The sequence below is a fragment of the Patagioenas fasciata genome, chromosome 1, assembly GCF_037038585.1.
Source record: "Patagioenas fasciata isolate bPatFas1 chromosome 1, bPatFas1.hap1, whole genome shotgun sequence".
NCBI classification, from domain to species: domain Eukaryota; kingdom Metazoa; phylum Chordata; class Aves; order Columbiformes; family Columbidae; genus Patagioenas; species Patagioenas fasciata.
The window spans coordinates 47,622,998-47,632,877 of NC_092520.1; the positions used below are offsets into that span (position 1 = coordinate 47,622,998).

The following is a 9,880-nucleotide window of genomic DNA, read 5'->3' on the forward strand; positions in this document are numbered from 1 at the left end:
ACGCGACAACTTTTAAGAGTCCCTGGTGCACACTACCTGAAACCCTGACCCCAGCGCCACTTATCTCCATTGGTGGTGCCCAGTGCCACCCCCACCAAACGTCCTCGTCCCCAAGCGTCATACGTGCAACCCAATTCACTGGCAGCGGGCCTGCCCAGGGTAGGGGGGGATCCACTGTTTATCCTCATTAAGAACCAAGTGGAAGGGGACAACCAGTGTTTGATGTTAAGACCAACTTCAAATTTCAGTATCAACAAGAAGATGGTTTTCCTTTTCCCTTAGAACCTGTCATCTAGGTAGTCAAAGCATTTGCTTATATCTTCCTTGACTGAAACATCAATCACTGGAAAGCCAGGGCGCACCTTCAGCATTGCCAAGTTTATCAATACACTGAAAAGGCTGGATTTACTGTCTATTGAAATCAGTGGGGTTTGGGGTTTCTAAAAAAATATAGCCTAAAAGTCAAAGATTCCCCAAGTAAACGGATTATTTGATTATTCCCATGTTTGTTTTCAGTCAGCAACCCGGGACAGTTTAGGCATAAGCACCTAATCTAATTCAAGAATCATATTCAGTGAATGGAAACATATGCTTACCAACCTCTTCAAGAACAACATTTCTAGATAAAAAATAAAAATCTCTGTTTATCAGCACCCAAGTATGATCTCACCTATATGCCCCAACACTTGGTCAAAATATACTGATGCACTTTAAATACAGACAAATTACTCATGCAATATAAACCACCTTCCTCCTGGCAAATTCCACTCAGAAGACTAAATATATACTGCTCCTCTTTGTATATCGAAGTATCCTACCAGCTGGTGCAGAAAGAAAAGCAGCTTACATTTTTCACCAGGGAGGTAAGGTAAAAACAAACAAACAAAACCCCAAAACTAACAAACAAACAAAAAAACAAGGCCCATGTATCAGCTAGTTTTGTTTTGCAAACTAGTCAGGACTTGGACTTTTAAATTTCACTTGATGATTGATAACCACTACACAAACACACAGAGTAAGATATTTGAGTACTACAGACCTATGTACAATAGCCCAAACACCAGATCATAGGTTAAAATTAAGGGGCAAAAAGATGTAACGTTTACTCAGTGCTCTGGTTTTCAACTTTTAGCGAGTTCCTAATTTATTGGTTATAACTTGTTTTTGTTGGAGAGAGTTCAGAAAAGGCTGTGAGATTTTTCTAAGCGTCAGCTTAAAAATACTTACAACTATTTCTTAAATGCCAGGTTAAGAAATGTATAAAAAAAATTCAACATTAAGACCTCTAAACTTGGAGAGACATGCTCAGAACAGGAAATGATAGTTTGTTAATAAAGAAAGGTAAATCATTCTCTAGGCTTCCGGTGGGAAACTTGGCAGCAAAAGGATTTTGACCTCAGTGGAAGGTAAATGCCACAAATGACAAATCAAGCAACTTTCTTCTTACAAGTGAGGCAAATGTTTGACATAAGGCTGGACTGCACTCAGATCTATCATTCCCTGTGGCATATTCTTCTACTTTTAACAAATAACCCTGCAAGATTTTTTCACTGACCATATTAATTTTCTCTTTTCTCTCTTTCTCTGAGTAAAGCCATGCAAGCTTAACATTTTTTGTGAATGATTACTTATTTCCTATTTGAAGCACAAAAGCTCATCACTTACAGAATAGGTCAAGCTTTCAGTGCCTATTAGTCCTAGTCTGGAATTAATTAATCCATTTCCCTAAGTTCATTTTCCTTTTCTGCTGTAGCAACAGTATACGGGACATTTGTGCCAAGGAAGGAAGCAAAATTCCTGCATTATTTTCAGGTGAAGTAGTAAACAACAATAAAAATACACTTAAAAATTCTATTTTCATCTTCTTATTAGACTCGATGTGATTATATCCCTGTGAAGTTTGCAATTAGAAGTACCAGTTATCCCAACTCAGAACAATAAGTAGGGGGAAAAAATGACAAGTAGCCCAGTTTAATTTCAAACGTTAATATATTTTCTATTTTATAGTGAACATATGCATCGTTCACCCCTTATTTGCAGCAACTATGACGTTCTCATAAAAAGGGGTGACACTTGTAAGATGCCTCTTAAAATAAATATTTCTTTTTATAAAATAATAAAACTTCAAATAAATATTCTTTACACTAAACAATATGTTGAAAAAATTAGAAAATAAAGGCTGAATTTTACTGTAACTGTACAATATACATGAAGTCCAAAGGGAAATCAGAATCTTGTAATAGAAGGTTTCTGTAAGACAAAATACAATCTAAAAACATACTGATTGATTCACATTCTTCCGAATGTACAACATATTAGTATAATATTTTGTGACTGTGCCATGTCTTATGACACCACTTATTTTTCACAGTTGAAAATATTATTGTATATACAAAAATATAGCACATTATCTCTGGCAGAAAAAAAAAAAAAATGAAAAAAAGGAGTCATTTGCTAATTTACAGATTTTGCAAGTACTATTCACAAACAATAGAGTTGCCTAGGAGTGTCTGTGTTGCTTTAGCTTATGCAATATGTGGGTCACAATGTACTGTATCCCATTTTTTTTTTCTGTATCCCACTAGATGGATTCTAACAAGCGGATCAGTTACGATGGCACACACAGAGAGAAGCATTTCACTGCGAAGAGCAAAGTATATCCCCCTACCCTTCTACTACAGTGCCAAGACCATAGCTGCTTAGTTGGTTGCATATGTATTTTTAAAATAATTCTTGTTACTTTACTATTTCTGACTAGCGATGCTATGTCGGCTTTTCAGAGTTCCTGGGGGGGACACTGGGAACTTTGCAGCAAACTGTGTTGGAGTGTTTACAGCGGCACCCCGGCCGATTTACCCGGTCGTAACAGCCCTGGCACAACTTAAGGCAACCCTTGGCTGGTAGGTAACACCACAAGCAAGGCAGAAAGAGGGACACCACACCCATGGCGGACCATCTAGTGCAGCAATGCGACTGACTGCAGGAGCAGGGGTTGTCAGCACAGTTGTCCTCATCATCGTTCGAGCAGTGATAGAAGAGGCCCTTCACGCAGCAAACGCAAGTCCCGTAATCGACCACGTTCTGGGCTGAGCAAAGACACTGCTTGTCACAGATCCAACACGATGGGAGGGTCCTGGGATACGTGCACTCCTTGCACTTACACTTCCCACAGTCCTCACACCTGTAGCTGTGTGCTCCCAAGTCGTCTTTGCTCAGCGGCTTCAGCTCACTTGTCTTGAGCTCAGACTTGGGCTGCATTCGGACTATCCCGTCGGCAACAGGCCCTGAAGATGATCCTAGAAGTCTCTGTTCAGATGAATTACTGCTCGTACTTGTCCTTGTACTGCTCCGCGAACCTGTGCTGACCGTGCTGATGGATCGGGACAGAGGTGCCCGAGGAGAGGCATGCGTTTGTGTGTGCTGAATCCGGCTAAAATGACGATGCTCGGGCAAGCCATGGGGTCTTTCACTTTTGGGCTGGGTTGCTAGCCGAGGAGTGGACTTGACCCCTGGCCGTGGAGCCACTGTAGGTCCCTCCGTATACTCATTTGTGTTCCGGATGGCTCTGATCTGGTCCAACGACAAGACGTGAACCTGCTGCATCAGGACATCCCGCAGGTCGTGCTCCCCGTGCGGTCTCCCACTGTCACGCCGAGCCTGTAGCAAGGCTTGCGACCCGCTGCTGTGCTGAGCTCTTGTCTCCATCAGTGCCCGGAAGCGTGCTCACCCCGGCAGGCTTAGAACACATCTGAAATCCTGGAGCGACAAAGAGAGGATTCACTATTGCAACACATATCACGCTCCCTTTCCAGCAGCTTTTCAAGCCTGCAGGATCCCACAGCACCACACACAATCAAGTAATGCATCAGCCATTAAAAAAAAAAGAAATAAAAAAAAGGAGTCACATCTGGGCTGGAGCATGGGTCAGCTGAATGCACTTCCCTCTGCCTGTCCTGCCCACTCCTGTGGAGAACTTAAAGGGATTCTGTTCTAGGTCCATGCATATTAACCTGTGGCTCTAGAAAGTCTGCCTACTGTGCCTGCTAACCAAGGCTTCCCAGGCCATCTTCTGGTTAGACCATGGCCTTTAAAGAGATTACATTTCAGCCACTTGAAGTGACTCTTCTTTTCACATCAGGCTACTGAAAAACATATATATATATATATATATATATAAAAGCCTGCAAGTATTTAGCAAGTGTAATGTGACCTGCTGATGACAGACATATAATTCTCCAATTTTGCTTAAAACTGGATAATATTTTGGCAGGCCAGTCTCTTTACACATTAAACTTTACATGATGTAAATAGGAAATTTTAGTTTAATAGCAATGGTCCCAAGAAAAACACTAAATAGCAATAAAATGTTTGAGGTTAGACATTAAATGAGTTAGTGCTACCAAAAACTTCAACAGTACAAGTAAAAATATCTCTCTCCAGTATTTTAGTGTGTGTCACACTTGTGTACACCACTGTGATTGTTATTTTAAGGCTCAATACTACAAAAGCAACACCACCAGAGGTTTTTTTTTTTTAATGTGTAAAAAATTCCATAGACTACATTTCAAATTGTATATATTACCATGAGTGGCTTGTGGGACAGAGGCATGCATAATATAATCAAACAATGCCAGCATCCAAGAAGTCTGCTTGACTGTGAATATGACTTTAAAGGATCATTAACTACAAAGTAGAAACGCAGACTTAAGAATTTAAATGTAAAGACGGTAAAAGACTCAGAAGATGAGAACTTGTAAATAACTAATTTCCACACTCAGATATGCAAAAGTTTCAAGTACTGACCTCTAAATTAGTTAACATTTGTTCTGCCTTTATCATATCTTAAAGTGGTTCCAAAATCCAATTACCTATACAAAAATCCAGAACAACATTTTACAATTAAAACCCAAGCAGGAACCAAGCTTCTTACAAGGACCACACAATGTCTTCAATTATACCTAGAAAGGGCACCATAGTGTTACTCTGTACACATCAGTTACCAACAATAATACTATACTGCAGTATAATAAAATATAGCCAAACAGTTTAACAATGAATATCTCAAGACACTGTCCTTAACAGCAGTGGAAAACATTTAACCTTTTAACTCCTGGCTCCCTCCCCACAAGTGCTTTTTTTCTTATTAAAAAACAAACAAACAAACAAAAAGCCCACTAAGTTTTAAGAATGACCACCTACTTTAAATATTGCCAAATCCTGGTTTTGGACACAGAGTGTATGTCATGGTGTCCAACCCCTCGGGAAAACAAACAAACAAACAAAAAAAAACACAAAACAAACCCCCCCAAAAAAGTCTTGCAAACTTATCATGAAGCATTGCTTATGTTTTCTTCAAATTAAAATCTTTGGCATATAAAAAGTTCCAACCAGTAGCCTAAGGAGAGATTTTTTTTCATCTGAAACTATCTGGAGATAAAAAAGAACAGAAAATAAAATACCTTCCTCATCACTGAGAGGAACTAGCAGCCCTATCTGCTCTCCACGTCCAGACTTGAGCCAGACTCAGCCAGCCGAGGAGATACGCCGAGTCAAACCCTGCCTCTCCAGAAATGACAACCCAGCGCTAAAGCAAAGCTGACCCTGACCTGCGGACGCTAAGGACGACACCGGTCTCGGTGGCGAAGCCCCTTTCAGACGCCAAGGTGGGAGCTGGAAGAGAAACCTCGGCGCTTTGGCCGCTTCCCCTCCCCCGGATCCATCCCGGGGCGCAGCAGGTGGGAGGAGGCCGCCCCTCGCCCCCAGGAGCGCGGCCGCAGGCGCCGCCAGCAGCCCCGCAAGTGCAGCCAACCTGGAGATAAACCGGGAGACATCCTCTGGGCCGGGAGGTGGGAGGGGGCTGCTGCAGCCGCCTTATCGGGAAAGTCAAACCCATGTTTCCTTTCAACTCTTCCCCCCTGCCCTCCCCCGAGAGATGCTAAAGAAGCCTTCCCCTCCCGGGTAATGCAAGGCGCCCAGGAGACGGTCTGAGACAACACCTCCGGGACAGCTGGGCAAAAGGCAGATTACCCCCCTCTCGCCTTGCCATAAGCACCCATTCAGCTCCACAAAGCCGGCCGCTGGAAAAGCTTCTCTTATTTTACGCATATTCTGCAAACTGCCTGAACTTCAGTCCGCCCCCCTCCGCCCCAGCCCGAAGGGACCCAGAAGGCATTTTCAGCGGGACATCGGTCCGAGCCGGGAGATCCTCCTTTTTCTCCCCTTGATAGATACACTAACAGAACAAGAGGCAAGTCTTCAGCACATTTATTTGCAAACATATATTTGCCTGAAAATTCCTAGGGGAAAGCACGTCTCTCCCTTCTCTGATCTAGTCCTTCTCTCCTTTCCATCCACCAAGAGCATTTGCCTTTTTTTTTTTTTCCTGCGTGCATGTGTGCGACAACACGATTCCCCACTTCTAAAAGCCAAAGTCCACTCTCGCAGAGCTCAAGTGCCATGATTGCTAACTTGTCCTAGCTGGGATTGGCAAAAGAGCGAGCAAGGGGGCCGGGTTTCGCGTTCGGCACATTTGGGGAAGTTTAAAACGCAAGGGGCTTCTTGCGTGCTGTGGAAAAACCCCGTGTCTCGCTGGCTGGGAGAAGGCAAACCTAAGGGGGAGAAGTCCCCTGCCTGTGATTTTCTGTTTTGTGTCCGGAGCCAGTGCAAGGCACCCCCACCCCCATCCTCACCGCACACACACCAACCACCTCCTCTTCTTTCAAAGTGCTTTGAAACCCCCATTAAGGGCCGAGTGTGTGATCAGACTATGGATTAGGGCAAAAGGGACTTTACCATCGGGGTGGGGCAAACTGACACACAAATAGCTTGCTGAAAACACCAGCAGTTTTTTGGGTTTTTTTTGGAGGGGGGTTAGGAGGGGCTGTTACAAAGTAAACCCACCAAAAAAAAGTAACAGCAAAAATTAAGGCTTTCCTTCCCCTCCACACATATCCTCTGCATAGAAGAATCTGAGCAAGAACTTTCCTCGTCTTAGGGGTCGAATTAATTTAATCACACGAGAAATACATATGTGTATATATGCACACACACATATATATTTATACCAGACGTGCACTCACTTCCGAATTGCACGGATCTCCCGACGCCACTACAGACGGGCGTAAATCACTCACTGAAAGGCGGGTTGCCTGCTCTCCCCCAAGCCGGAGGGACAAACAGCCCCAGCGCTCGACAACCCCGCAGCGCCTTCCCCTCAACTCCCCTGGGGGCTTGTCGGAAACCCACGCGTGCCCGGAGAGGCAGGAGCGCGCAGGACCGCCCGTGCTCGGCTCCCCGCTGCAGGGAAAACACGCCGAAGTCCCGTCGCGTCCCCCCCGCGCCCCGCTCGCAGCCCCCGCAGGCATTGCCTCCGCGCCCGCGCAGCCCTCCGCCCTCCGCGCAGCCTTCCGCCCCCTGCGCCCCCGAGGCACCCCGGCGGGGAGCAAACGCGGCGCAGCCCGCAAACCCAAGCAGAGCTTCCCCCCCCAACCCCCCTCCCCGGAGAGAAACCGCTCCGAAATCCCACCTCCGGCTCCTCTTTGGGAAAGGAAGGAGAGGGGAAGGGGGGAGAGGGAGAACCTGTACGAATGGAAAAGGGATCGGCCTAAAACATTTCCACGAGTTTTCTTGGAGCAACCGGGGGGGGGGGGTACTGAAAAGCTTGTTTTGCAAAGAAGGAAAAGGCTCTCACCGTGATCGCGGCGCTGCACCAAACCCCTCTCTCTCTTGTATTTTCTTCTTCCTGCGGTTTGCAAATAAATCCAGCCCTAAAGCAAAAAAAAATTCTTTTCCAAACTCTGTTTTAGTCCAACTTGCAAATTAGAGTAAGAATGATCACCATGTAAAAAAGTCCAGAGCAAAGCTAGGTCTCTCTCCCCAGATCGATTACAAATACGTGTGTGAGTGTATATACTATTAACAATAATCAAAACACCTCTCCGGATCGGGGTGGGTTTTCTTTGCTCCTAAAAAGAAATCACTCAAGTCTCTCACACACACTTTTTTTTTTTTTTCCTCAATGAACAGGAGGCCGAATCGCCAATACCAAGTCACTTTTTTGTTGTTGTTGCAAATGATCAAAAGGCAGGGAAAAGCCAAAGAAAACAAAATAAAGTGGAACTAAAATAAAATCCCAAAGCTTTCTTCCACTGAGCTCTTCCAAAAAAGCAGCTTTTGCAATGTAGCCGTCCTGCTGAGAAGCTGCTTGCTGCAAGCTCCTCTCCCCTCTCTCTAGCTTTCTCGCTCCCTCTGCGAGCGTGTGTGTGTTGCAGGCAGTTCTGTGGTTTGCAATCGGGGGGGGGGGTGTTTTGGGAGCGCAGCGGATTTGTGGTGGTGGTTGTTGTGTGTTTGGAGGAGGTGGAGGAGGAGGAGGAAGATTTGAGATCTGAGCTGTAGGGGCTCGGCGTTTTTCTGCTCGCTCGCTCTCCCCCTCTCTCTCTCTTTTTCTTTCCGGAGGACGTAGGGTGATCTCTCCGCAAAAGCAGCAGTAAATGGCGTCATGTGGATCTGAGGAGGAACAGAGCAGTTGTTGTCCCAGAGGATATATCGCATCCGGTCCCAGCTCATTGGCTCTGCGGGGCTACATTCACTGGCGCTCCCAGCGCCCTGCCAGCACTCCGAGCTGCGGGAGGCATTCAAAAGGGCAGTGCTGCCGCCGCGCCAGCCCGGCCCCGGCCCTTCTCTGCGCTGCGCGGGGGCGGCGGGGAGCCCCGCTCCCGGGGCCTCGCCGCAGCCTGTTTTCACAGGAGGCTCCTCCGTGCGCGGTCACACGGCGCTCGGAGTTGCTTTTGTGCTCCTGTATTTATTCAGAGGCAAGGCAGCGATAGGTTTACAGGGAGCCGAGGGAAGCTCACTTCTCCCGAGGAGGGAGACACGGTCTCCTCGCCGCTGCGGGCTTTCGGGAGACCCGTTTCCAGGTGCTCCCTCGCGTCCCTCCCCACCCCGTGTTTTCATTTAACCGAGTGGAATAAAAGTTTACACTTTCTGCCCTCCCCCCTCTTTTCATCAGTCCCTGGCCGCTCAGGGAGAAGGAAGGGTGATTACTTGGGGCATTGTCCCGCGGATTAACGCGATTAGGCGGCGCGGAAGGCGCCCCCGTGGCCGGGCGGGAGCGCGGAGCGGGGCCCGCGGGGCGCGGAGCCGCGGGCCACGGGGCGGCGGGACAGGCCGCTGACAGCGCGCCGCGGTGCTTCCCGCGCCCCGGGCAGCTGCACGGTTTGCGGTGTCCCAGGGCAGCGTCGGAGCCTCCTCGCCTGTGCGGAGGGGTGAGGTTTTCTTCAGGGGGAAACGAAAAAAAAAAAAGGAAAAAACTTTGTTTTAATTAATTCACATTCGCCTGTGGGGGACACAGTCTGCCAGCAGTTCCCGAACGTGACTGTTTGTCTTCTGGGCGTTTCCTGACACGGCCACAGCTCGGTCCCTTTAGTACTAGCTGAAGTTACTGACGGGCCCACTTTCGCTGGGCCCGGGCATCTTGCGCCTACATGTACGCACAGAGCAGCGTATCCACGTAGGCGTGCACTCAGCACAAATATACCCGTATCACGTGTAGCACTGCTTAAAATATATACGATGTGTAAGGCGGTAATGCATTGCATTATTTACATGAACAAGACCCAGTGCAAAAACCCCATCAGCCCTTTTTGCTACTTCAGGCAATTTTGCAAGCACTTCCTCTTCTACACCTGCTAGTCACAGCTTTTTGAAGGGGGTGGTCGTTCTCAAAAACATGGAAATTAAGCGAGCAGTGCTTTACACGGGCGGCCTTTAGGTTTTCATACTTTTATACACAAATATCCAGTCGTCCACAATAATGTTCTGAACCTGCAAATTATTTTTCCATAGTTGCTTGTCGGTAAGGTTAGCCTGAGTTACACGAGTC

At 46.7% G+C, this 9,880-nt stretch overlaps 1 protein-coding gene across 7 annotated transcripts; it reads right to left on the reverse strand.

Annotated features, from left to right (window-relative positions):
* Positions 1-1,970: 1,970 nt before the first annotated feature.
* On the reverse strand, positions 1,971-8,767 carry SPRY2 (sprouty RTK signaling antagonist 2). Of its 7 annotated transcripts, none has more exons than XM_065852789.2 (3): positions 7,691-8,767; positions 4,804-4,868; positions 1,971-3,756 (listed from the first exon to the last, which is right to left on the reverse strand). In XM_065852789.2, the coding sequence occupies exon 3, from the start codon at positions 3,703-3,705 to the stop codon at positions 2,764-2,766; it is 942 nt and encodes a 313-aa protein (XP_065708861.1). In that variant the 5' UTR covers positions 3,706-3,756; positions 4,804-4,868; positions 7,691-8,767; the 3' UTR covers positions 1,971-2,763. The 7 variants fall into 7 exon arrangements, with proteins under 7 accessions (XP_065708861.1, XP_065709672.1, XP_071662659.1 ...); XM_065853600.2 differs by lacking the exon at positions 7,691-8,767 and adding an exon at positions 5,607-7,314; XM_071806558.1 differs by lacking the exon at positions 7,691-8,767 and adding an exon at positions 5,460-5,600.
* Between the last annotated feature and the right edge of the window lie 1,113 nt (positions 8,768-9,880).